General features: G+C 47.4%; 4 protein-coding genes and 1 long non-coding RNA gene across 5 annotated transcripts in view; 4 read left to right on the top strand and 1 right to left on the bottom strand.

Moving 5' to 3' along the window:
- The window catches only part of LOC309562616 (uncharacterized protein), a 679,009-nt gene that overhangs the window by 244,503 nt on the left and 406,979 nt on the right, over positions 1-27,527 (top strand).
- The window catches only part of LOC309562621 (uncharacterized protein), a 478,591-nt gene that overhangs the window by 235,309 nt on the left and 215,755 nt on the right, over positions 1-27,527 (top strand). The window contains exons 11-12 of the mRNA XM_082266874.1: positions 10,582-10,788; positions 10,877-11,095. Coding sequence (XP_082123000.1) covers positions 10,582-10,788; positions 10,877-11,095 — 426 coding nt within the window. The remainder of the gene's footprint in view (positions 1-10,581; positions 10,789-10,876; positions 11,096-27,527) is intronic.
- On the top strand, positions 144-1,753 carry LOC309562729 (uncharacterized protein). Its single transcript, XM_082267016.1, has one exon. It carries the CDS (start codon positions 189-191, stop codon positions 1,647-1,649), a length of 1,461 nt encoding a protein of 486 aa, XP_082123142.1. The 5' UTR covers positions 144-188; the 3' UTR covers positions 1,650-1,753.
- On the bottom strand, positions 3,213-3,537 carry LOC309563042. Its single transcript, XR_014225704.1, has 3 exons — positions 3,457-3,537; positions 3,319-3,410; positions 3,213-3,250 (listed from the first exon to the last, which is right to left on the bottom strand). It is a non-coding gene; the product is annotated as an uncharacterized lncRNA (long non-coding RNA).
- LOC309564120 (uncharacterized protein) lies at positions 12,760-26,981 on the top strand. The gene is made up of 2 exons (XM_082268749.1): positions 12,760-14,226; positions 25,771-26,981. The coding sequence occupies exons 1-2, from the start codon at positions 13,003-13,005 to the stop codon at positions 26,890-26,892; spliced, it is 2,346 nt and encodes a 781-aa protein (XP_082124875.1). The 5' UTR covers positions 12,760-13,002; the 3' UTR covers positions 26,893-26,981.

The following is a 27,527-nucleotide window of genomic DNA, read 5'->3' on the forward strand; positions in this document are numbered from 1 at the left end:
AGAGTTCTCGTTATTTTCTGTAGTCTCTGGTGTGGGTCTTTGAATAGAGAACTGGTGTTGACTTGAGGGTGGAATTATTCCTTAGAGACAAAGCTGCCATATGTGGGTGGAGTCCTGGTTTTGGTGGAACCAATCTGCTGATGTCTAGTAATAATCTTTGTATTTCTATTTTAGTAGATGGACGGGAGATGAGGAAAACCTCAGAGGATTGTCTCACTTTGTCTCCAGACTGTAAAGTAGAAGATGAGGACATCACACAGTATAGTCCAGGAGAAAACCCGGCTACCTCAAATGTCCATCCGGCACCACACAGTGTAGATGGACCATCGTATTCCTCTTATCCTGAGGAACCTCAGACTGTGAGGGACGGTGCTGGACCATCATATTCCTCTTATCCTGAGGAACCTCAGACTGTGTGGGACAGTGTCGGACCATCGTATTCCTCTTATCCTGAGGAACTTCAGACTGTGAGGGACAGTGCCAGACCATCGTATTCCTCGTATCCTGCAGAACCCCAGACTCTAGGTGATGGTACCGCCCTTCCCAAGATGTTTCCCTGTGCGGAGTGTGGGAAATGTTTTGTCAATAAATCAACTTTAAGTAGACACCAATTATCTCACAGAGAAGAGAAGCCGTATGCCTGTCCTGAGTGTGGGAAAAGTTATCCGTATAAATCGGCACTGGTCAGACATCTAACGTCCCACACAGGAGAGAAGCCATTTTCCTGTAATGAGTGTGAGAAATGTTTCCCGGTGAAATCAGCACTTGTCAGACATCTAAGATCCCACACGGGAGAGAAGCCATATTCCTGCACAGAGTGTGGGAAATGTTTTGCGTGGCACACCCAACTGATGAGGCATCAAATGAATCATACAAACAAGATTTCATTTTCCTGTTCAGAGTGCGGGAAATGTTTCCCAATGAAATCAGACCTTGTCAGACATCAGAGGTCTCACACGGAAGAGAAGCCGTATTCCTGCCCTGAATGTGGGAAATGTTTTTCACGGAAGTCCTATCTTTCTGCACATCAGACGTGTCACACGGGGGAGAAGCGATATTCCTGTCATGAGTGCGGGAAATGTTTTTTTGGTAAATCAAATCTTGATGCACACCGAAGGTCTCACACGGGTGAGAAGCCGTATTCCTGCCCTGAGTGTGGGAAATGTTATTCGCTAAAATCAACGCTTGTCACACATTTAAAATGTCACACGGGGGACAAGCCGTTTTCCTGCCCTGAGTGCGGGAAATGTTATTCACGGAAATCAGAACTTGACACACATCAAAGATATCACACGGGGGAGAAGCCGTATTCCTGTCCTACATGTGGGCAGTGTTATCTGGTGAAATCAGCGCTTGTCAGACATCAGAGATCTCACACTGGGGAGAAGCCGTATTCCTGCCGCGAGTGCGGGAAATGTTTCTATGAGAAGTCCTACCTTGCCAGGCATCAGAAATTTCACTCGGGGGAAAAACCGTACCCCTGCAGTGAGTGCGGGAAAGGTTTTGTAAATAAATCAGATCTCACTAAACATCAGAGATGCCACACAGGGGAGAAGCCGTATTGCTGCCCAACATGTGGGAAAAGTTTTACAGAACAGTCCAGTCTTGCCAAGCATCAGAGAAACCACACTACTCTTGAGATTTGTTAGTGTCCTGAGTGCGGTAAGTGTTTCAAAAATTAAACTGTATTTTGGGGCATATAAGAGATCTCACACTGGGAAGAAGCATATACACCTCATATGGCTGGGAACTCTGATACTCATAGGAGAAGGACCAAAGACTTCAAAGTTCTGTCTGGCCTACTCTGCTAGGAGAGAGGGGGCATATCACTGCTGTTTAAGTTCCTCCAGCTATGTAGTCTGATCTTCCCTGCTGTTCAAAGCTTTAAAGAGAGAAATCCCGACAAAAGAGGCGCAAGAGAACTTCTAGGGGAATCAAAGAGAAAAAAGGATCTGGAGGTCCTAGCAGATGACAGGATCAGCAATGGCATGCAATGCCAAGCTGCAGTAAGCAAGGCCAGCAGATTATTAGCATGAGAGATACAAACTATATTTCTACCACTTTATACAACTCTGGTTTGGTCACATCTGGAGTATGCCCTCCAGCTCTGGTCACCGGTCCTCAGGAAGGATGTGTTGGAACTGGAGAGAGTCCAGAGAAGGGCAAAGCTTATTTATAAAAGCTTATAAGGGGGCTAAAGGAGCTCCGTTATGGGAGATGGAGGTCCTCAGTTATGGAGGAGCTCAGTTATAGAGGATGGAAGATCTCAGTTATTGGGGATGGAGGAGCTCAGTTATGGGGTATGGATGTCTTCAATTATGGAAGACCTCAGTTATTGAGGATAGAAGACCTCAGTTATTGGGGAATGGAATACCTCAGTTATGGGGTGATGGAGGAGCACAGTTATTGAGAATGGAAGACCTCAGTTATGGGACCTGGAGGACCTTAATTACGGGGGATGAAGGACCTCAGTTCTGGGGGATGGAGAAGCTTAGTTATGTGAGATGGAGGGCCTCAGTGATTAGGGATGGATGAACTCAGTGATGTAGGATGGAGGACCTTGGTTATGGGGGAACGGAGAACTCAGTTATTGAGGATGGAAGATCTCAGTTATGGGGCCTTTAGGACCTCAATTATGGGGATGAAGGAACTCCGTTATGGGGGATGGAGGAGTTCAATTATGTGGGATGGAGGACCTCAGTTATGATGGATGGAGGACCTCAGTGATGTACGATGGAGGACTTTAATTATGGGGGGATGGAAGACCTCAGTTATTGGGGATGGAAGACCTCAGTTATTGGGGAATGGAATACCTCAGTTATGGGGGATGGAGGAGCACAGTTATTGAGAATGGAAGACCTCAGTTATGGGACCTGGAGGACCTTAATTATGGGGGATGAAGGACCTCAGTTCTGGGGGATGGAGAAGCTTAGTTATGTGAGATGGAGGGCCTCAGTGATTAGGGATGGATGACCTCAGTGATGTAGGATGGAGGACCTTGGTTATGGGGGAACGGAGAGCTCAGTTATTGAGGATGGAAGACCTCAGTTATGGGACCTGGAGGACCTTAATTATGGGGGATGAAGGACCTCAGTTCTGGGGGATGGAGAAGCTTAGTTATGTGAGATGGAGGGCCTCAGTGATTAGGGATGGATGACCTCAGTGATGTAGGATGGAGGACCTTGGTTATGGGGGAACGGAGAACTCAGTTATTGAAGATGGAAGACCTCAGTTATGGGGCCTTTAGGACCTCAATTATGGGGATGAAGGAACTCAGTTATGGGGGATGGAGGAGTTCAATTATGTGGGATGGAGGACCTCAGTTATGATGGATGGAGGACCTCAGTGATGTACGATGGAGGACCTCAGTGATGTAGGATTGAGGACCTTAGTGATGTGGGATGGAGGACCTCGGTTATGGGGGATAGAGGGCTTCAATTATGAGGGATGGATGACCTCAGTGATGTATAATGAAGGACCTCAGTGATGTAGGATGGGGGGCCTCGGTTATGGGGGATGGAGGACCTCCGTTATGAGGGATGGATGACCTCAGTGATGTAGGATGGAGAACCTCGGTTATGGGGGAATGGAGGGCCTCAGTTATGAGGGATGGATGACCTCAGTGATGTATAATGAAGGACCTCAGATATATAGGATGGGAAACCTCAGTTATGGGGGATGGAGGGCCTCAGTTATGAGGAATGGATGACCTCAGTAATGTTGGATGGAGGACCTCGGTTATGGGAGAATGGAGAGCCTCCGTTATGAGGGATGGATGATCTCAGTTATGTATAATGAAGGACCTCAGTGATGTAGGATGGGGGACCTCATTATGAGGAAAGGCTGCACACACTAAGCTTATTTTCCCTGGAGAAGAGAAATATCTAAATGGTGATTCTAGTATTAGAAGGAATCTATTCAGTTTCAGGTCGCTCAAGAGAACACGCAGACACTCAATGAACTTGGATGAGAAGTGGTTCACCTTAAACTGCAGGATGTTCTCTACTGCTAGACTGGTAAGGATGTGAGACTCCATTCTACAGTTGGTGGTGTCAGCAGGAAGTGTTGATAATTTCAAAAGACTTTGGATGTGCATCTTAGTGAACACAATATACAGGGATATGGGAATTGGTAGTGACATAATCGCATACACACACCCACACATTGACATAGGTTAAACTGGATGGACTGGTGTCTTTACTCAACCTCACCAACTATGTAAAATATTGCTAGTGGATGAATATTAAAATAAATTATACTTAAAATCACGAAATTCTTTGTAAGTTGATGAATAAAAGTCCACCTTAAGATCTGTATATGTAGAAATGTCTTTTCTGGTCAGTCCATAAATCCTTTCAAAACCCAAACTTAAAACTGAACCCCGTTGAAGTTTCTGGAGGACCAATCTTGAAACTAGATTTAGGCCACTTTCGAGGCGAAGAGGTAAGGTATTGTCAATAAAGGAGCACGGGGAACTGGGCCTTCATGGATTCCATGGAACCATTCTGAGATTTTAACACAATTGGCCCCTCTGGTTGTCACTATGGTGCACCCCCACCCCTTGCTGGACATTTTTGTTCTTCCACAACCCCCCAGTGGGCATTATTGTTTCCCCTGCTAAGCCCTATCATTCCCCACCACCTCTCTCTGGGTACCATTCTTCCCTCTGAACATCAATGTTGCCATTGCACCCCCACCACATCTTGTTGACTCAAATGTGTCTTTTGCCCTCCAGGGACCACCAACGTCATGGCATTCTTCCTCCCACACGGTTATTTCTTCTTACAACCAACTCCCCCCACTAATCAGAGGACTTTTTTTTTTTTTTTTGCAGGGACCCCCCATTCTGGGGAATCCCTGCTCTCCCGCCCCCTTCCCCTACTGACTACAGGACTTTTTTCCTACAACTGAGAGTGGGGCATTTCTTTCCCTCCATTGAAAGGGGGGGGTGCAAAGACTGCAGGACTGGGGGGGGTGCAGAGACTGCAGGACTGGGGGAACGCAGAGAATGCAGGACTGGGGGGGGTGCAGAGACTGCAGGACTGGGGAATGCAGAGAATGCAGGACTGGGGGTCGGGTGCAAAGTCTGCAGGACTGGAGGAGGGATGCAGAGACTGCAGGACTGGGGGGGATGCAGAGAATACAGGACTGGGGGGGCAAAGACTGCGGGACTGGGGGGGGCACAAAGACTGCAGGTCTGGGGGGGGGAGGGATGCAAAGACTGCAGGACTGGGGGGGGCACAAAGACTGCAGGATTGGGGGATGCAGAGAATGCAGGACTGGGGGTGCAAAGACTGCAGAACTGGTGGGATGCAGAGACTGCAGAACTGGGGGATACAGAGACTTCAGGACTGGGGGAGGTGCAAAGACTGCAGGACTGGGGGGGGGGGAGCAGAGAATGCAGGACTGGGTGGGCGCAAAGACTGCAGGACTTGGGGGGATGCAGAAAATGCAGGACAGGGGGGCAAAGACTGCAGGACTGGGGGAGGCTCAAAGACTGCAGGACTTGGGGGGGGATGCAGAAAATGCAGGACTTGGGGGGCACAAAGACTGCAGGACTGTGGGGGATGCAGAGAATGCCGGACTAGGGGGGCCAAAGACTGCCAGACTGAGGGGGCACAAAGACTGCAGGACTGGGGGGGATGCAGAGAATGCAGGACTGGGGGGGTGCAAAGACTGCCGGACTGGGGGGGTGCAGAGACTGCCGGACTGGGGGGGTGCAAAGACTGCAGGACTGGAGGGTGCAAAGACTGCAGGACTGGGGGGGGGTGCAGAGACTGCAGGACTGGGGGGGCGCAAAGACTGCAAGACTGGGGGGATGCAGAGAATTCCAGGTAAGGGGGGCGCAAGGACTGCAGGTTGGGGGGGATGCAGAGACTGCAGGACTGTGGGTGATGCAAAGACTGCATGACAGGGGGGGATGCAGAGATTGCAGGACTGGGAAAGGGGCACAAAGACTGCAGGACGGGGGGATGCAGAAACTGCAGGACTAGGAAAGGGGCACAAAGACTACAGGACGGGGGGATGCAGAAACTGCAGGACTAGGAAAGGGGCGCAAAGACTGCAGGACTGGGGGGGGGATGCAGAGACTGCAGGACTGGGAGGGGGGCGAAAAGACTGCATGATGGGGGGGATGCAGAGACTGCAGGACTGGGAAGATGGGGCAAAGACTACAGAACGGGGCGATGCAGAGACGGCAGGACTGGGAGGGGGGCGCAAAGACTGCAGGACTGGGGGATGCAGAGACTGCAGGACTGGGAGGAGGGCGCAAAGACTGCAGGACGGGGGGGATGCAGAGACTGCAGGACTGGGAGGAGGGCGCAAAGACTGCAGGACGGGGGGATGCAGCGACTGCAGGACTAGGAAAGGGGTGCAAAGACTGCAGGACTGGGGGGATGCAGAGACTGCAGGACTGGGAGGGGGGGGCGCAAAGACTTCATGACGGGGGGATGCAGAGACTGTAGGACTGAGAGGGGGGGTGCAAAGACTGCAGGACTGGGTGTGCAAAGACTGCAGGACTGGGGGGGGGTGCAGAGACTGCAGGACTGGGGGGAGCAAAGACTGCAGGACTGGGGGGATGCAGAGAATTCTGGGTAAGGGGGTGTGCAAGGACTGCAGGACTGGGAAGGGGGCGCAAAGACTGCAGGACAGGGGCGATGCAGAGACGGCAGGACTGGGAGGGGGGCGCAAAGACTGCAGGACTGGGGAGATGCCGAGACTGTAGGACTGGGAGGAGGGCGCAAAGACTGCAGGACGGGGGGGTGCAGAGACTGCAGGACTGGGGGGGGGCTGAGACTGCAGCACTGGGGGCGCAAAGACTGCAGGACTGGGGGGATGCAGAGACTGCAGGACTGGGGGTGACGCAAATACTGCAGGACAGGGGGGGCACAAAGACAGCAGGACCAGGGGGGAAGCACAGACTGCAGGACTGGGAGGGCGCAAAGACTGCAGGACTGGGGGATGCAGAGACTGCAGGGCAAGGGGGAGCACAAAGACTGCATGACTGGGGGGCAGGATGCAGAGACTGCAGGACTGGGGGATGCAGAGAAGTCAGGACTGGGAGGGAGGCACAAAGAGTGCAGGACTGGGGGAGATGCCGAGACTGCAGGACTGGGAGGGGGGTGCAAAGACTGCAGGATGGGGGGATGCAGAGACTGAAGGACAGGGGGTTGAAAAGACTGCAGACTCGGGGGGGGGGGGATGCAGAGACTGCAGGACTGGAAGCTGGTGCAAAGACTGCATGACGGGGGGGATGCAGAGACTGCAGGACTGGGAAAGGGGGAAAAAAAGACTGCAGTACAGGGGGATGAAGAGACTGCAGGACTAAGTAAGGGGTGCAAAGACTGCAGGACTGGGGGGGGTGCAGAGACTGCAGGACTGGGAGGGGGGGGGCGCAAAAAGACTGAATGACGGGGGGGATGCAGAGACTGCAGAACTGGGAAGGGGGGGCACAAAGACTGCAGGACGGGGGCGATGCAGAGACTGCAGGACTGGGAGGGGGGCGCAAATACTGCAGGACTGGGGGATGCAGAAACTGCAGGACTGGAAGGAGGGTGCAAAGACTGCAGGACTGTGGGGGAGGCAGAGACTGCAGGACTGGGGGGGGGATGCAAAGACTGCAGGACTGGGGGGGGGATGCAGAGACTGGAGGACTGGGGGGGGGGATGCAGAGACTGCAGGACTGGGGGGGGATGCAGAGACTGCAGGACTGGGGGGATGCAGAGACTGCAGGACTAGGAACGGAGACACAGAGAGCTCATTGTTTGGGGGGTAAAGCCTGGATACAAACAAAACAGAACATTTAACCCCCTTCTCAATACACTCACTGAGACATTTCTCAGGGCTGCAGTTCCCCTGACATCCACAAGGTGGCGATCTCATTTCTACTCAAATCAGGAGTATTGATGGGACTACAAACAGGAAGTGAGGTCATATATTGAAAGGAAGTTCCGGGTGAGAGGTGAGTTGGGAGGAAGTAGAGAGAAGACATTGCTGGAAGTGGCCGCAGAGGAGGTAATAAGATCTTATTTTCTATTTACACCCAGTAACCCCCCCCCCCCCCATCATGTCCGTCCTCTTCCTCCATAGTCACTGTGACCTCTTTTATCTCCAGCAGATGATGATACACACATATATAGTGTGGAAACCTAGATTTCCCCTTCAGGGGCAGAACATTTCCCCACTTACGGGGCCGAAACATTCTCCTTATTTCGTAGATGTGTCACCTTTTTCCTCCACTTTCAAATCACCAGTCGATCTATTCTGAGAGGACCTTCCTCCGGAGGTTCTAAAGATGCCCCTTCAGGGTTAGATTCTCTTTTCAGTATTAGTAGAGCAATCGTTCATCAGAAAATTCTTTCTTGCCATCACCAAGTTGGCCAATTTCATTTGAAAGCAAATTTTTCCCGGACCGGCTATCCCAGTTGTATTAAACGGGTTTCCATTACTATGTGTTTGGTTTTTCTTAAGGAAATCCACAGTTAGAATTTTCTTAATTTGAGAAAAACTTTCCACCCTGTTCCTTTGGATTTTATCGTTCATACAGTCGAAAACAAGTGTAGATTCTATCCCCACTAGAAAATTTAACAAACCTTCCAAAAATTTTAATTTTCAGGGGCTACAAATAAAAAAAAAAGAGTTTCAGGAATTTGCCTCCAACCTGCTTCGTGCCTCTCTTCCTGTAAAGACGGGCAGATCTTCTTGTTGCTGTTCAGCAGCTCTTCTCGCAGGAGGTCATCACAACGGTTCTAAATGAGGAGCACTTTCAGGGTTTCTACTTGAACCTATTAACAGTTCCCAAGCCATATGGTGGCATTTGGCCAGTTCTGGATCTGAAGACTCTCAGTTTGTTCCTGCCGGTTCAAGAGTTACACATGGAATTGGCTAGGCCCTTCATTGCCTCCCTCCATCCAGTTAAATTTTTCGACTTTAATAGCTGTCTTACACTATAAGTGCTCAACCTGTGGCCCTCAAGCTTTTGCGGAACTCTTCCTTTGGAAGTCATGCTTGTAATTGTCAACCTTGCAATCCCTCATGGGACTTTTAGTTCCAAAACAGCTGGTTGAGCGCCCATGCCACAGGTTGAGCACCCATTCTCTTTTATCCTCTTCACAAACATTATGTGAATATTGCAGTGGGTGGCCAGCATTACTGATTTTTCAACCTTCCCTTAGGCCTGCCCATGGTCCCCAAGTTTTCACCAAGGTGCTTGCACTGGTCCAAGCTCTGCTCCGTTCCCAGGGAATGCAAGTTGCGGGTTACCTGGGCAGTCTCTTGCTAAAGGACCAGTCCTTCCTATCCCTGTCAGCCAATGTCCAGTGGACGATGCACACTCTCCAGAGATTCAGTTATGTCTCCACAGGACAAACTTCTGTCTTTGCTCCAGTGCTAGCAATCTTTGGTGACTTTGGTGCAAAGTCTACCATTGCGTCTTTAAAGCCTATTTTGTGTGGTGAAAAAATGGGAAATTACATCGTAGGGTTTACTCCATGAGATGCATCCTGTCCTTCCTCCAGTCTGGTCTAGATCAGCATCTGTCTTGGAGTACCATCAAATCCTTGCCAGTTTTATTTCTGAGACCACTGGCAGACATCTCCCCCCCCCCCCCCCCATGTTTCCCCCGTGACTCTGCAAGACCTTAATCTGGTTCTTTAGGTTCTTTAAAGGATGCAATCTGTACCCGTTAGGAATGATTCTTTGACCATATTCACAAGGTGACCTCTCTAACAGCCTTATCCTGTAAAGAGCCTTTTCTAGTGTTACACAAGGACAAGGTTGTCCTCAGACCTAAAGACACTTTTCTCCTTGTGGTGGTTTCCTATTTCCATCTCAACCAGCACATCATTTTTCCATCCTTATGTTCTACTCTGAAACATCTAAAGGAAACTTCAGTCCACGGTCTTGACATAGTAAGTGTTGCGAGACTCGGCTACAGCCTTTTTTAGACAATCAGATTCCAGCCCTGGGCTCCCTGAGGGTTCCTGCAGAGGGCTGCTTGCTTCTCACTCCATCATTGCTGGGTGGATTAAACAAGTGTTCATTTAAGCTTGTGGTCTCCCCCTTCCCTGTTAGAGTGCCCTCTACTATATCTGTTAGGGATCTTTACCAGCATCCTTATATCATGATAACCTTGTGTCTGGATGATGACTGTATCATTGTGTGTGTCAGGTTCCTATAAGGTGTCAGGATGTCACTGTCTATTTCTCCATGGAGGAGTGGGAGTATTTAGAAGGACACAAGGATCTCTACAAGGACGTCATGATGGAGAATCAGCCGCCCCTCACATCACCGGGTAAGAGGAGACTTTATTGTAAAGGAGAGAGCAGTACGGAGAGTCCACCTAGATCCCCCATCATCTGATAAACACATAGAAACAATGTATTCAGTCAGTGTGTGTGTTTCCTACAGATGGATCCAGTAATGGGAACCCACCAGAAAGATGCCCCCGTCCTCTGTATTCCCGGGATTCCACACAGGAAGATCACACCATCCCTCACCATCATCAGGTAGATAATTGACAGTTATTAGTAGTAATTTATAAACAGCATGTTTGTTACAATGAATGTTTTATTATATATTCAGAGTGGAAACCTCGAGGATTATATTATTGTTGTGAAAGAAGAGTATAAAGAGGAGGATGAGGAGTATGGAGTGATGAAGGAGTTTTCTGAAGGACACAAGGATATGATGGAGCCACCTAATACCAGGAACCCACCAGAGAAATGTCCCCGTCCTTTGTATTCCCGGGATTCCACACAGGAAGGTCACACCATCCCTCACCATCATCAGGTAGATGAGGAACAATCACTGATAGTATCATTAGGATCTGTACATTATCTGCATTGTTACTATTGGTTCCTTTTTTTTCTATATTCAGAGTGGAAACCTGAAAGATTCTAAAGTTGAGGTTAAAGAAGAGATAAAAGAGGAGGATGATAAGGATGGGGTGATGGAGGAGACAGAGATTCCAAAAAGACACAATGATCTGTACCAGGACACCATGGTGGAGTCATCCAGCTACAGAAACCCACCAGAGAGATGTCCCCGTCCCCTGTATTCCACACAGGAAGGTCACACCGTCCCTCACCATTATCAGGTAGGTGGGATGGAGCATCTATGAAAGTGACTCATAGAGATGGTGTATAGATCGCATGAGATGATATGTTCTCTCATGTCCTTGGTTGTAGGATGAAGATCTGATAGATATAAAAGTTGAGGTTAAATCAGAAGAAGAAGAGATGTATGTGAGGGATGATCAGCAGTCTATGGAGGAGGATGGAATACCGGGGACATTTATAGAGGACACTCCTACAGAGATCAACACAGGTGGGTCATTCATAGTAATACTGACTAATAATACTGATACATACATTCACAGTGGGGAATGACTAATAATAATCTGGTAATGATTCTTGTAATCTGTATGCTATGTTGTACATTATGTAATCTCTCATCTCGTCTTAAAAAAAAAGTATATATCCAATGTGCAGGAAATTATTAGAAGAACTATTATAAGAGTGTGAGACTTTCATTTTGCACAGTAGTTGAGAAGTATTTTGAAGGTATTTGGACTCCCATATATGTGCAATATATGCAGCGAGGGTACTCAGACTCTGTTTAACCATGCCCCTTTAAGCCACACCCTCTATTCAGCACAGGGTGCAAAAATTAAAGGAGCCACAAGATGAGATACACATCCACCCCCCACTAAAAGTCTTTGGTCCCCAAAGAAACAGAATTTTGTAGTTACAAATTTACTATAATTATCTTAGCATCTACATGGAACCAAGTAACTGTTTTTAGCATAACTTGCAAGCAATGTTGTGGCCCATCGTGGTATGTCAGGTATAGGGTAGGGGTTATCACCTACTGGTGCAGTGGCATAACAAACAGCAATGATGGCCTTTTCAGAAATGTTCCTCATCCACTGGTATCCAAGCTTCTCTCTCGAACATTAGCATATAAAGTGAATACCCTGCTACGTCATGTTTTTTACATGGAACGCTGCTGATATGTCTACTCCAGTGTTATGTCTTTTCCGATGTGAGTATTTTCAACATCTTCACAATGGTACGATTGTACCACTCAGACTATGGGTCTCTATCACATATCTGGCTTTTCAGACCGAGATAACACGAGGGCTTCATCCACACCATGTGTGCTCAACCTTTGGCCCTCCAGCTGTTGCGAAACTACAAGTCCCATCATGCTTGTAAGTTGGAACTGTCAGCCTTGCAAAGCCTCTTGAGCCTTGTAATTCTGCAAAAGCTGAAGGGCCACAGGTTGAGCACCCATGCTCTACATCTTGGGTTAAACTGCCACAGAGTCTGCTGGTGGTGGGGCCCTATTTGATGGTGGAGCGGGTAACCCTCAAGTGAAGGAATTTGTCATCATGAATGTGGGGCTTAGATCCAAGACACCAATGCAACCAATTGCATCCCTCATCCCCTGTTTCCGTGACGCTGTGACCTATCAGTTGCAAGGAGGAGATTCAGGCTGAGCAGCTCCCCCATTAAAAGTGCCACCACCTGGGCTAAAATTCCAACACTGTCACCTCTAAAACAGAGTTCTTGTTATTTTCTGTAGTCTCTGGTGTGGGTCTTTGAATAGAGAACTGGTGTTGACTTGAGGGTGGAATTATTCCTTAGAGACAAAGCTGCCTGTCCTGGTTTTGGTGGAACCAATCTGCTGATGTCTACTAATAATCTTTTTATTCCTATTTTAGTAGATGGACGGGAGATGAGGAAAACCTCAGAGGATTCTCTCACTTTGTCTCCAGACTGTAAAGTAGAAGATGAGGACATCACACAGTATAGTCCAGGAGAAAACCCGGCTACCTCAAATGTCCATCCGGCACCACACAGTGTAGATGGACCATCGTATTCCTCTTATCCTGAGGAACCTCAGACTGTGAGGGACGGTGCCGGACCATCGTATTCCTCTTATCCTGAGGAACCTCAGACTGTGAGGGATGGTGTCCTTTTTGCTTGTATTGAGTGTCGAATGTGTTTTGGCAGAAAATCAGATTTAGATGACCACCAACTATCTCACGGGCAGGAAAAGTCACATTCCTGTCCCGAGTGCGGGAAAAGGTATCCACGGAAATTGGCACTGGTCAGACATCTAAGATCTCACACGGGTGAGAAACCATATTCTTGTACCGTGTGTGGGAAATGTTATCCGTGGAAATGGGCACTTGTCAGACATCAAAGATCTCACACAGGGGAGAAGCCGTATTCTTGTTCTGAGTGCGGGAAAAGCTTTTTGTGGCAGTCTCAACTTCTCAAACATCAAATCACTCATACAGGTAATGTGCCCTTTTCATGTTCTGAATGCGGGAAATGTTTCTCAGTGAAATCAGCACTTGTCAGACATGAGAGATCTCACACAGGGGAGAAGGTGTATTCCTGCTCTGAGTGCGGGAAATGTTTTCTGTGGCAATCCCAACTTATTAGACATCAGGTAATTCATACAGGCAGCATGCCATTTTCCTGTGCTGAGTGCGGGAAATGTTTCCCATTGAAATCATCGCTTGTCAGACACGAGAGGTCTCACGCAGGGGAAAAGCCATATTCCTGCAATGAGTGCGGGAAATGTTTTTCACGGATGTCTTATCTGTCTGAACATCAGAGATGTCACACGGGCGAGAAACCGCATTCCTGTCCTGAATGCGGGAAGCGTTTTCTACGTAAACCAGATCTAGCCGCACATCAGAGGTCTCACACTGGTGAGAAGCCGTTTCCTTGTCCTGAGTGTGGAAAATGTTTTTCACAGAAGTCAAACCTTTACGTCCATCTGAGGTCCCACTCAGGCATGAAGCCATATTCCTGCCCTGAGTGCGGGAAGTGTTATACAAGGAAATCAGAACTTCTCACACATCAAAGATCCCACACGGGGGAAAAGCCGTACTCCTGTCCTGACTGCGGGCAGTGTTACACGATGAAATCATCGCTTGTCAAACATCAGAGATCTCACATGGGGGAGAAGCCGTATTCCTGCCCTGAGTGCGGGAAATGTTTTTCAGGGAAGTCCAACCTTTCCGTACATCAGCTATGTCACACGGTGGAGAAGCCGTTTTCCTGCTCTGAGTGCGGGAAATGTTTTGTACGTAAAGCAGATCTTCTTCGGCACCAGAGGTGCCACACGGGGGAGAAGCCCCTTAAGGGAGTTCCTGCCCCAAGTGCGGGAGAAGTTTTTCAAAACAGTGCAGTCTTGCCAAGCCCACACGACCCTTAGGACATGTCAGTGTCTGGGGTGCGGGAAATGTCTCCTACTTGAAATGTATTTTACCATATGTCAGAGATCTCACACTGAGAAGAAGCACGCCTTGAGACACACCTCAGAAAACGCGGGCTGAACACTTTGCTGATCTTCTAATATAAAACTTAAGAAAATCAAAGGTTACCAGAAAGTTAGAATAGGAGCGTAGGGCGGGGGGGGGGGGGGCATATTGAGTGACTCCTGCAGTGTAGCCTGATCTCAACTGCTCTTCAATAGAAGCTATAAAGGAAATCATGGTGGTGAAAGAGATGCTGGATGACAAGCAGGAGAGATCAGACTAAATGATAAGGCTCCTTCAGTGCTGTGGTAGTGCTATGAGCCTTCACAGACGACTGCATTTTCTTGGGGAGAGCCACCTGCTGGTTGGGCTTTGCTAGCAAATGAAAATGTGAATCTTAGAATGATATGGCTCACGGGGGTACTCTGCGTCTCATAACGGTTACTGGATGCCCAGGAGGAGCAGAATCTTACGGGGTGTATATTTCACCAGGAGCCATGGAGCCGCAACATTGACCTGAGCAAAGTGTAGCCTAACGAAGATCAAAATCTATATTTCTACTTAAAGTTATGATATTCTTTGTAAGTTGATGAATAAAAGTTTGATTTTGGATTTGGTTTATTTAATGTTTATTTCCTTTTCTACCAGAAGTCAACCACATTGGTTTTTGACCCCATAAATCTCAAGACGTCTGTAGTATACTCCCAAGTCCATCAGTTTATAGATCCATCTATCATTCCACCAAGTTATTCCTCCTCCTCACCATCACAACCTCCAACCAAAAGATCATCTTTCTTCCTCACTTTCACATCAAATCTAACATTGAGGAACCCCCCTCCATCTTTTCTATGTCTCGCATCCCTCTAAATAAGAGGATCAGTATGAAAACAAAAAGCCCAGTCTTGTGAGGAGTAAAGCCGTGTTTCTGGAACACCAACTACATTCTTATTTCCATCTATCATTCCTCCTTCGCACCATCACCACCTCCAACCAAAGATCATCGTTTTCCTCACTTTCACATCACATTCAACATAGAGGAACGCTCCTACATCTTTTCTATGTCTCATGTTCCTCTAAACAAGAGGATCAGCATGAATACAAACAGCCCAGTCTTGTGAGGAGTCAAGCCGTGTTTCTGGAACTCCAACCACAAGAGATCTTTCTTCCTCACTTTCACATCACATCTAACATAGAGAAAACCACCTCTATCTTTTCTATGTCCCGTGTCCCTCTAAACAAGAGGATCGGCATGAATATAAACAGCCCAGTCTTGTGAGGAGACAAGCCGTGTTTCTGTAACACCAACTACGTTATCATTCCTCCTCCGCACTATCACAACCTCCAACCACAAGATCATCTTTTTTCCTCACTTTCACATCACATCTAACATAGAGGAATGCTCCTACATCTTTTCTATGTCTCGTGTTCCTCTAAACAAGAGGATCAGCATGAATACAAACAGCCCAGTCTTGTGAGGAGTCAAGCCGTGTTTCTGGAACTCCAACCACAAGAGATCATCTTTCTTCCTCACTTTCACATCACATCTAACATAGAGGAACCCTCCTCCATCTTTTCTATGCCCCGTGTCACTTTAAACAAGAGGACCAGCATGAATACAAACAGCCCAGTCTTGTAAGGAGTCAAGCTCTGTTTCTGGAACACCAACTACATTCTCATTCCCATCTATCGTTCCTCCCGTTATTTCTCCTCCGCACCATCATCAACTCCGACCACAAGATCATCTTTTTTCCTCACTTTCACATCACATCTAACATAGAGGAACGCTCCTACATCTTTTTTATGTCTCATGTTCCTCTAAACAAGAGGATCAGCATGAATACAAACAGCCCAGTCTTGTGAGGAGTCAAGCCGTGTTTCTGGAACTCCAACCACAAGAGATCATCTTTCTTCCTCACTTTCACATCACATCTAACATAGAGGAACCCCCCAACCCCCCTCCATCTTTTCTATGTCCCGTGTCCCTTTAAACAAGAGAATTAGCATGAATACAAACAGCCCAGTCTTGTGAGGAGTCAAGCTGTGTTTCTGGAACACCAACCACATTCTCATTCCCATCTATCATTCCTCCCGTACTTCCTCCTCCGTACCATCATTACCTCCATCCACAAGATCATCTAAACTTTCACATTACAGCTAACATAGAAAAAAAACCTCCTCCATCATTTTTGTCTTGTCTTAATGAACCTTGCTTTGTGCATTGGTCCAAATTATTTGGTGGAGGGGGATTATGGTGTGGGGTTGTTTTTCAGGGGTTGGGCTTGGCCCCTTAGTTCCAGTGAAGAGAACTCTTAAGGCGTCAGCATACCAAGACATTTTAGACAGTTTCATGCTCCCAACCTTGTGGGAAAAGTTTGGGGATGGCCCCTTCCTGTTCCAACATGACTACGCACCAGTGCACAATAAAAACAAGGGTGAGCGAGTTTGGGGTGTAGGAACTTGACTGGCCTGCACATAGTCCTGATCTCAACCCGATAGAACACCTTTGGGATGAATTGGAGCAGAAACTGCGTCCCTATGACAATTGGATTTTGAAAATTTTGGGTTGTTTTGTAAACAAGGATTGGTGATAATGCTTTATTGGAGACACCTTTTCCCATGATAACTCTTACAGGCGTAAATTTCCCTTCCTAGGAGTAGATTTTCTCTCACTTCCTGTTGTCTCTCTCCGTTTGCAAGTAGGGGTCATTTGTAAGTCAGATGTTTGTAACCCGGAGACTGCCTGTAATCAGGTAGCAGTAGTGTCTAAACGGGGTCAGAGGCAAGCCAGGGTCAGAGTCCAGAATCCACAAAGCAAGGTCAGGAGCAGGCTGGGACAGCAACGGGAGATTAGACAAAAACAGGAATACAGATTAATGGGAAGCTGAAGAACATTCACCAAATAGCACACAGCAGGGTCTCCATTAAAGAGGCAGCTTTGCGCCATTCCCGGGATTGGATGTGTACCAATGTGCACTGGTGCACACGGATGCACCAACGTGTCAGTGCATGCCGGTAACTGGCTAAAGTCTGCCTGTGTGCTGAGCATTAGCTGTACAAGTATTAATCTCCTGACACACTCTGTGAATGGAGGATGAATGAATGAATACTCCATTCAATTTGGCAGCTGAAAAACAGCCAACCATCATGGATTCCATTGGACTGGCCAGGGATTTTAACACAATCCCAGCACCCTGCGAATCCCAGGACTGGTTGCAGGGACCATTGGGAGCATCATGGGACTCAGACTTTAATGCAAGGTATGTGCTTTCCATTGACACCAATGTTTATCCCTACCCACTACTGGTCACTATCGTTCCCCTTGGCCACTATTGTCCTTCTCCACCCCATCTGGGCACTGTTGTCCTCCCTCATCCCTCACTGGGCACTATTGTTCTTCCCCACTCCACGTTATTATTTTTCCATCCAATCCCCTGTGGGCATTTTTGTTCTCCCCCCACTAGGCCCTATTGTTTCTTCTGATATGCCCTATCACTCCCCACCACCTCCCACTGGCTCTATTCCCCCCCTCCCTTTTCTTCTGAGCATCAATGTTGCCCCCCGCCACCCCCTCTAAGCACCAATGTTTTACCCCGATCCTTCATTGGGCACTACTATCCTCCTACACCCCCATCTGTGCACTATTTTCCTCCCTCACTGAACACTAATGTTTTCCTCCACCCCTACTGGGAAATATTGTCCCTCCCCATCACCCACTGGGCATTATCGTTCTCCCCCACCCCCCTTTTTGGCACTGTTGTTCTTCTGGTGCACCGTGGTTTCTGCCCACCCCACCAGGCATCATTGTTCCTCCTACCCCTGCTGGGCACTACTGTTCTTCCTAACCTTGGTGGGCACTATTGTTTCCCCCCACCTCCTGATTGGCATTATTGTTCTTCCCTACCCCACTATTGTTTCTTCTGCTACTCCCTATCAATTCCCCACCACCACCTGCTGGGTACTATTATCCCTACTCCCCGCCTTCAGGGCACTCTTGCCCCCCCCCCCCCCATTTGGCACTTTTGTTCTCCTGGGGCACAGAGACTGCAGGACTGGGAGACACAGAGAACACATTGCTTGGAGGGAGTGGGGGGGTAGAGCCCAACTCCAAACACACACCTCCCAGCTTTTTGAGATGGGAATGAGGGACACCTATTAGCAAAAGGGTGTAGGCATAGGACCCCATGCCATGCCCCCTTAAAGGGGGCAGCAATGCAGCAATTTAGTAATTGGATGAAAGGTTTAGCCGTAGGAAACTTTTTGAATGATAAATAGTGCATTTTATATACAACTATATCGATCAGACCAAAAGGAGGGACAAATGAGGAGGAATGAGGGACAGAGGGACATTGCTCCAAATCAGGGACAGTCCCTCCAAATCAGGGACAGTTGGGAGCTATGCAAACAATACAGAACATTAAGCCCCCTTCTCAATACATTATTAAAGCGGAGTTCCACCCTGGTTATACATTTTTTTACAAAAATACCCCCGGGACAGTCAGGGCTAGCACATTCCACAATGGCTAGCCTCTGATCTGTCCCGGGTTGCACTTACCTTTCAGGAGAAATACTTACCTTGAAATTGTCTTCTCCAGCGCTGCCATCTCAGGTGTGGGCAGCTTGAAGCCAGCACGACCCTCTTCCGCGTCCTCTTCGGTCCTCTTCCTCCTTCTTCGGTCCCACGATGCACTGCACCGGCCCCGACGTCACTTCCGGGTCGCGCGCGTCATCCTCCACAGCTTCTGGGCATGCCCAGAAGCTGTTTAGAAGGGAATGACGCGCGCGCCCCGGAACTGACGTCGGGGCCGGTGCAGGCGCAATGATTCCTGGGAGCGATGACGTTCAGCCAGGAAGTGACGAATCGCCGTGGCCGCCGAGGGGAGGAAGAAGGAAGTAAGGTGAGTATATTTTCTCTAAAAGGTAAGTGAAAAAAAAAAAAATTGCGATTATCCATTTGTTTTTCAGGTGACCGGGAGCGAGAAGATGGAGGTAAGTATAAATTTCGGGTGGAACTCCGCTTTAAGATGTTTCTCTAGACTTCAGATCCTCTGACCTCCACAAGGAGGTGATCTCACGTACAGGACAGAAAGTCTCTATGGAATACAGGAAGTCTCTATGGAAGACAGGAAGTGATATCAGATACAAAGAGGAAGTGATGTAGAGTATAAATAGGCAGCTCGATGAAAGTTGAGTCGGGAGGAAGTAGAGGGGAGACATTGCTGGAAGTGGCAGCAGAGGAGGTAATAAGATCTTATTTTCTATTTACACCCAGTACTCCCTCCGTCATGTCCATCCTCTTCCTCCATAGTTACTGTGACCTCCTTTATCTCCAGCAGATGATGATACACACATATATAGTGTGGAAACATAGATTAACCTCTTCAGGGGCAGAACATTTCCCCAATGATGGGGCCGGAACATTTCCTTCATTTTGGAGATGTGTCTCCATCAGTCCGTCCCTCCGGAGAGGACCTTCCTCTTTCCCCTATAGGTTTTTCTCTCTGAAGGTGGCCATACGGGGTTAGATTTTCTTTAGAGAGTTCATAACATTCTTTCTTGCCATCATTGAGTCTGCTAATTTAGATCAAAAGTAGAATTTGTCCAGACCTGTTATGGGAATGCAGTCACAGACGTATTAAGAGGGTTTTCATTACGACGTGTACGAATTTTTAAAATGAAAAACCACATTCACAGAAGTTGGTTCTTAGACAAAAAAAAACCTTTCCATCCTTCTTCGAATTTTCATACTTCAATCAAAAACAAATGTCCATTTGACCCCACTAGAAAATTGATCAAACATTCCGAAAAGGAAATTTTCAAACAAAGTTCTACTGATGTGTGGTCATCTTCATATGATTCTTCTATCCAGATTCCTGACTTCACCACAACATCTGGGACTTTTTCTGCAGCTTCCAGATCAGTTGACTCCTTGTCTGATCCTTGAGGGAACTCTACCTTGACCCCTCTTGGATACAGATGCGGGGTTGGGCTGTAATGTTATTTTAGACACTGGATCCTGTGTGGGTGTCCAGCTTGGCATGTGCTGCATCGTGTTAAGTTATATGGGACCAGGGCCACTCTGCTGGTGACGTAGTCCTGTCCGTTCCTAAGAGTTCCCGCAGAGGACTCCCTGCTTCTCGCTCCACCATTGCTGGGTGGATTAGACAAGTCATTGTTCGAGTTTATGGTCGAAAGGACTGGGTTTCCACCCTTCCCTGTTAGATTTCATTCTACCAGATATGTTAGTGCTTTGTAGGGTTTCCAGCATCAGGCGTCTGTTTCTCAGATTTGCAAGGCTTCTGTTTACATGTTTATTAGGTTCTACCAGGTGAAATTTCAGACCTCTTCTAAAGCCAATTTTGGGTGTAAGGGGCACAAGCTGCTCCCCGAGTCTGTCTAGCTCTTCTCAACCTGTTTGCTATTTGCCCTTGGTGAGGTGCATTCTGAGAGGTCACATGATATCACTCTTATCTCTATTAATAAAACACAGACCTGACCGGAGAGGTGAGGAGGATTCTGGGAGGTCACATGACATCACTCTTATCTCTATTAATGATACACAGACCTGACTGGAGAGGAGAGGAGGATTCTGGGAGGTCACTTGACATCACTCTTATCTCTATTAATAAAACACAGACCTGACCAGAGAGGTAAGGAAGAATGCTCCAGTGAAGCCTGGTGTCCATATGACCATCACAGTGTCCCCACCTCACTCCTTGACAGACAGGAGAAACAATAAGTAAAGCAGTTGTATTGTATCCCTCACACACCTCACAGGCTTTCATGCAGAGTGCTTAGGTGAATTAGTGGATGGCACTTCCATACAATCATAGGAAACTAGAGATCTTCACCAGCATCTTGTATCATGATGATTTTGTGTCTGGATGGTGACTGTATCATTGTGTGTGTCAGGTTCCTATAAGGTGTCAGGGTGTCACTGTCTATTTCTCCATGGAGGAGTGGGAGTATTTAGAAGGACACAAGGATCTCTACAAGGACGTCATGATGGAGAATCAGCCGCCCCTCACATCACCGGGTAAGAGGAGACTTTATTGTAAAGGAGAGAGCAGTACGGAGGATCCACCTAGATCCCCCATCATCTGATAAACACATAGAAACAATGTATTCAGTCAGTGTGTGTGTTTCCTACAGATGGATCCAGTAATGGGAACCCACCAGAGAGATGTCCCCGTCCTCTGTATTCCCGGGATTCCACACAGAAAGGTCAAACCATCCCTCACCATCATCAGGTAGGTGACTTACAAATTTTAGTAGTTATGATTTATACACAAACATGTTTGTTACAATGAATGTTTTATATTTTCAGAGTGGAAACCTTAAAAATTACAATATTGTTGTAAAAAAAGAATATAAAGAGGAGGATGAGGAGTATGGAGTAATGGAGGAGTTTTCAGAAGGACGCAAGGATTTGATGGAGCCACCTAATACCAGGAACCCGCCAGAGAGATGTCCCCGTCCTCTGTATTCCCGGGATTCCACACAGGAAGGTCACACCATCCCTCACCATCATCAGGTAGATGAGGAACAATAACTGATAGTATCATTAGGATCTGTACATTATCTGCATTGTTACCATTGATGTCGTTTTTATTATATATTCAGAGTGGAAACCTGAGAGATTCTAAAGTTGAGGTTAAAGAAGAGATAAAAGAGGAGGATGATGAGGATGGGGTGATGGAGGAGTCAGAGTTTCCAAAAGGTGGAATGGTGGAGCCATCCAGCTACAGAAACCCACCAGAGAGATGTCCACATCCTCTGTATTCCCGGGATTCAACACAGGAAGATAACACCATCCCTCACCATCATCAGGTTAGTGGAACAGAGCATTTAGAACATAAGTCACTTATGAAGATGATTCAGACCCTCCAAGACGTTATTGTCTCTCCTTCTCTTGGTTTAGAATGAAGATCTGATAGATGTAAAACTTGAGGTTAAATCAGAAGAAGAGACGTATGTGAGGGATGATCAGCAGTCTATGGAGGAGGATGGAATAACGGGGACATTTATAGAAGAGGACAATCCTACAGAGATCAGCACAGGTGCGTCATTAACTTTAATTGCATTCCTTTGTTCATACTGATCACTGATTGGTTCAGGGTAGGGTCGGTACTGAGCGATTTCAGCCTAAAATAATCTGATAATGGTCCCTTTACTGAATGTGTTCCCTGTCCTGCACATTAGAGCTTCTTCTGCATAATCCTTGTTCTCTCTGTTGCATGTACATTCTGGGATTCTGCTGACCACTGCACTCTATGCATTAGGGTGTATGTTACATACTCCTGACCCCTGCACTGTATACACTTTGCTGTACATTTATATAGTCCTGATATAACAATGGGTGGCTAGAGGCTCCTCACCAGACTGACAAATGGCCATCTGGATACAGTCTTACCTCTGATGTTCACTGGATGATGGCAGATGAGAGGCTGCACTGTCTGGCTCAGTGAATGGGTCACACTCTAGCTTCTCCAGTGAACAACAATTCAATGCCAAAGATAGTTCAGTCATTTTCCCCCTTGCCAGCTGCCTACTCATCTTTCTTTTCCTGGTAGTCCCAATGGATCTATCCTGGTGGTCCCCTGGATCTATGCAAGGCTGCTACAATTTCCTTTCCTTTTGTGGCCAACCTGCACCTTCATTCACCTCTCTCTCTCTCTCTCTCTCTCTCACACACACACTCTCTCTCTCTCTCTTTCCTTGATGGCTTTGGTGATAAGGAGGAATCGCAGGCTGCAGCGCAGCCACAAGAATGACCAGATTGAGAGGTTCCTAAAATTAAAGGGGCTGCTGGAGAAGCTACATCCCCCCCACTAAAAGTCTTTGGTCCCCAAAGAAAGAGAATTTGCAGTTTTAAACTATATATACTTATCTTCGTAACTACACGGAATTGTTTCTAGCATAATTTGTGAGTAAGGGAATGGCCCACCGTGGTGTGTATGGTATAGGGTAGGGGTTTTTACCCACTGCTACAGTGGCCTAACGCAAATCAGTGATGGCTTTTTCAGAACTGTTTTCCCATCCGCTGGTAACCAAGCTTCTTTCTATAACATAGGCATGTAAAGTAAATACCCCACTACATCATGGTTTTTACATGGAACACTGCTGATATGTTTATTGCTATTTCTTTTGCAACATGAGTATCTATCAAATGTTCAGAAGGGTACGATTGAACCACTCAGGCTGTGGGTCTCTATAAAATATCTAGCAGGAGGCCAAGATGATCTTTCCCTACACCTCTGGTCAAGACACCCTTAAAGTGTGGTACAGGAAGTGAGAGGGCACAGAGTGAAACAGGTGCCAGGACTCCAGTCTACGGAAGCTTCCTTCTGCAGGCAGGCTTGAGTGTGGGCAGCATGTGCAGACCAACAGGAAGGTAGCTAGCCAGAACACTGATGCACACAGCAGGCTAGAAACATGATCTGGATGGGCTGTAGTCAGTAACCAAGGAGAAAGCGGAAGAAAAGCTAAGATCACAGCAAGAGGTCAGCAGAGGTGAGCAGTAGTCAAGGTCTAGCTGATGTCAACCTGGGAATCAGAAGCTGTGGTCAGGAACTAGCAGAGGTCAAAACAGGAATCAGAGACAGGCACGTGGTCATGTACTAGCTGGGGTCAACCTGCGAGACAAGCCATGGTCAGAGACTAGCTGACGTTGAACCTGGAATCAGCAGAGGCAAGTCATGGTCAGAAACTAGCTGAGGTCAAACTGGGAATCATCAGAGACAAGCCATGGTCAGGAACTAGCCGAGGTTAACCCCCGGAGACAAGCTATGGACAGGGACCAGCTGAGGTTAAACCAGGATTTAGCAGAGACAAGCCATGGTCAGGAACTAGCTGAGGTCAAACTGGGAATAATCAGAGACAAACCGTGGTCTAGAATTAGCTGAGCTCAACCCGGGACCCAAGCTATGGTCAGGGACTAGCTGAGGTCAAACTGGGAATCATTAGAGACAAGCCATTGTCAGGAACTAGCTGAGGTCAAACTGGGATTCATTAGGGACAAGCTGTGGTCAGAAACTAGCCGAGGTCAATCAGGGAGACAAGCCATGGTCTCACTAAGGTGAGAGGCAGAGAATGACAGGTGGTGGGATCTTTTGAGCACTTTTTCTGTCACATCTAAGAATTGAATGACTTGCTCTGGGATTGTTACCATCGACTACAGGGACAGTTGGTTTTCTCTATTTACACCTGCACCTGAGTTCTTGGGACTTATCTTGAGCATGTTTCTATGATTTACCATTAGGATTGCGCTGCACTATTGTTATTTATTTTTTCATTATATATATATGGTGTTTATATGTCCAGCGCTGAATATTCTTACAATTTTATGGTCAGCTACTAGCTGAGGTTGAACCAGGAATCAGTCGAGACAAGCCATGATGAGGAACTAACTGAGCTAAAACTGGGAATCATTAGAGACAAGCCATAGTCAGGAACATGCTGAGGTCAAACTGGGAATCAATCACCAGAGACAAGCCATGGTCGGGGACTAACTGGGGTTGAACCAGGAATCAGCAGAGAGAAGCCATGGTCAGGAACTAGCTGAGGTCAACCTGGGAATTATTCGAGACAAGCCATGGTCAGAAACTAGCCAAGATCAACCAGGGAGACAAGCCATGGTCAGCTACTTGCTGAGGTTGAACCAGGAATCAGCAGAGACAAGCCGTGGTCAGGAACTAGCGGAGGTCAGTAGCAGAAAGGCAGAGCAGAGGCAAGTCCAAGGGCAGGCCAGGATAGTAGTGGGAACACAGATTTCCACAGGTTACAGCTGAAGACTATCTTGCAACTTTCTAGTTCAGCGCTGCTCTTTAAATAAGCTGCCTGGTGCCAAGATTGGAATTGATTTTGCACTGTAAGCGCATATGTTTGCGTATAACGTCCTCACAAACGTGTATGCATAGGAAACTAAATGCGATACAGGTTAAGAAGCTCTCATGATAATAGGGCCCAACTGGCTACAACCCCAGCTCTGTCACTCCTATAAAACAGGGTTCTCGATGATTTCCTTCGTCTCTGACAGGTTTCTGTGAATAGAGAACTGGTGTAGATCCAGCAGACACATTTACCTATTGGGGAATGGAAATGTAAGATCCTCAGCAGTAGTTCAAAGTTGATGAATGCGGTTTAAATCTTCATTTAAATGAACCAACCTGATCATATCTAATCGTAATCTTTGTATTTCTATTTTAGTAGATGGACGGGAGATGAGGAAAACCTCAGAGGATTGTCTCACTTTGTCTCCAGACTGTAAAGTAGAAGATGAGGACATCACACAGTATAGTCCAGGAGAAAACCCGGCTACCTCAAATGTCCATCCGGCACCACACAGTGTAGATGGACCATCGTATTCCTCTTATCCTGAGGAACCTCAGACTGTGAGGGACAGTGTCGGACCATCGTATTCATCTTATCCTGAGGAACCTCAGACTGTGAGGGACGGTGCCGGACCATCGTATTCCTCTTTTCCGATTTATCAGACTGTGAGGGATGTTGCCGTTCTTCAACAGATTTTTACTTGTACTGAGTGTGGAATGTGTTTTTGCAGAAAAACTGATTTAGATAAGCACCAACTATCTCACAGGGGTGAAAAGCCACATTCCTGTACTGAGTGCGGAAAATGTTTTCCACGAAAATCTGCTCTAGTTAGACATCTAAGATCTCACACAGGGGAGAAGCCGTATTCCTGTACCGTGTGTGGGAAATGTTACCCATGGAAATCTGCTCTTGTTAGACATCAAAGGTCTCACACAGGGGAGAAACTGTATTCATGCTCTGAGTGCGGGAAATGTTTTCTGTGGCAATCTCAACTTATCAGGCATCAAATAAATCACACGGGCAACATGCCCTTTTCCTGTGCTGAGTGCGGGAAATGTTTCCCATTGAAATCAGCACTTATCAGACATGAGAGGACTCACACAGGGGAAAAGCCGTATTCCTGTAATGAGTGTGGGAAATGTTTTTCACGGATGTTTTATCTCTCTGAACATCAGAGATGTCACACGGGGGAGAAGCCGTATTCCTGTCCTGAGTGCGGGAAACGTTTTCTGCGTAAACCAGATCTAGCCGCACATCAGAGGTCTCACACGGGGGAAAAGCCATTTTCCTGCCCTGAGTGCGGAAAAAGTTTTTCGCAGAAATCTCATCTTTCTGTACATCTGAGATGCCACTCAGGCATGAAGCCATATTCCTGCCCCGAGTGCGGGAAAAGTTATCCACGGAAATCGGAACTTGTCACACATCAAAGGTCTCACACGGGGGAAAAACCGTACTCCTGTCCTGACTGCGGGCAGTGTTATACGCTTAAATCAACACTTGTCAGGCATCAGAGGTCTCACACAGGGGAGAAGCCGTATTCCTGCCCTGAGTGCGGGAAATGTTTTTCAGAGAAGTCTTATCTTTCAGTACATCAGCGATGTCACACGGGGGAGAAGCCGTTTTCCTGCTCTGAGTGCCAGAAATGTTTTGTGCGTAAATCAGATCTCGGTAAACATCAGAGATGCCACACGGGCGAGAAGCCCTATTCCTGCCCCAAGTGCGGGAGAAGTTTTTCACAACAGTGCAGTCTTGCCAAACATGTTAGAACCCCACACAACTTTTGAAACATATTAGTGTCCGGAGTGAGGGAGATGTCTTCTTCTTAGATTGTTTTTTGCCCCAGGGAAAAAGGACATCTTGATATACACCTCAGAACGCTGACTGGACGTTCCTCTGATCTTCAAAATGGAAAACAAGCTTCAAAGGAATATCCGAGCCGACCAAAGACAATAAAGTTAGAAGACAGGAGAGGGGGGGGGGGGGGGCAAGTCCCTGCTGGTTGAGTCCCACCTACCAATGTAGCCTGATCTCCCCTGCTCTTTAGTAGAAGTTATAAAGTGGGAAATCATGGTGAGACAGATGTTAGATATTCCTAGTGGATGAAGAGCAGGAGAGATCAGACTAAATGACATGTTTCAATGTAGAGGTAGCACCATGGACCTTCACAGACGCCTGCATTTTCTTGGAGAGAGACACCTACTGGATGGGTTTTGGTAGCAAGCAAAGGAAAAAGTGACTCTCGAGTTAGAATAGCACCATTCATAGGGTACTCTACTGCAGTGGTCCCCAACCTCCCTGGCACCAGGGACCAGCAGCTAGGATGTCAACCCTTCCACTGCCCAGGAGGTCAACCTTTTCACTGATCGGGGGGTTGGTTGTTATTTGTGTGGTGGTTGCATCCTATCACAGGAGGTGCAGC

The sequence above is a fragment of the Pelophylax lessonae genome (assembly GCF_965119305.1).
Source record: "Pelophylax lessonae genome assembly, chromosome: 9".
NCBI classification, from domain to species: Eukaryota; Metazoa; Chordata; class Amphibia; order Anura; family Ranidae; genus Pelophylax; species Pelophylax lessonae.

Coding starts and splice junctions, on each gene's coding strand:
- LOC309562729 (XM_082267016.1), top strand. CDS start 189: ATGAGGAAAACCTCAGAGGATTGTCTCACTTTGTCTCCAGACTGTAAA.
- LOC309564120 (XM_082268749.1), top strand. CDS start 13,003: ATGTGTTTTGGCAGAAAATCAGATTTAGATGACCACCAACTATCTCAC. Junction 14,227..25,770: donor CAGTCTTGCCAAGCCCACAC/GACCCTTAGGAC, acceptor CCGATTTATCAG/ACTGTGAGGGATGTTGCCGT.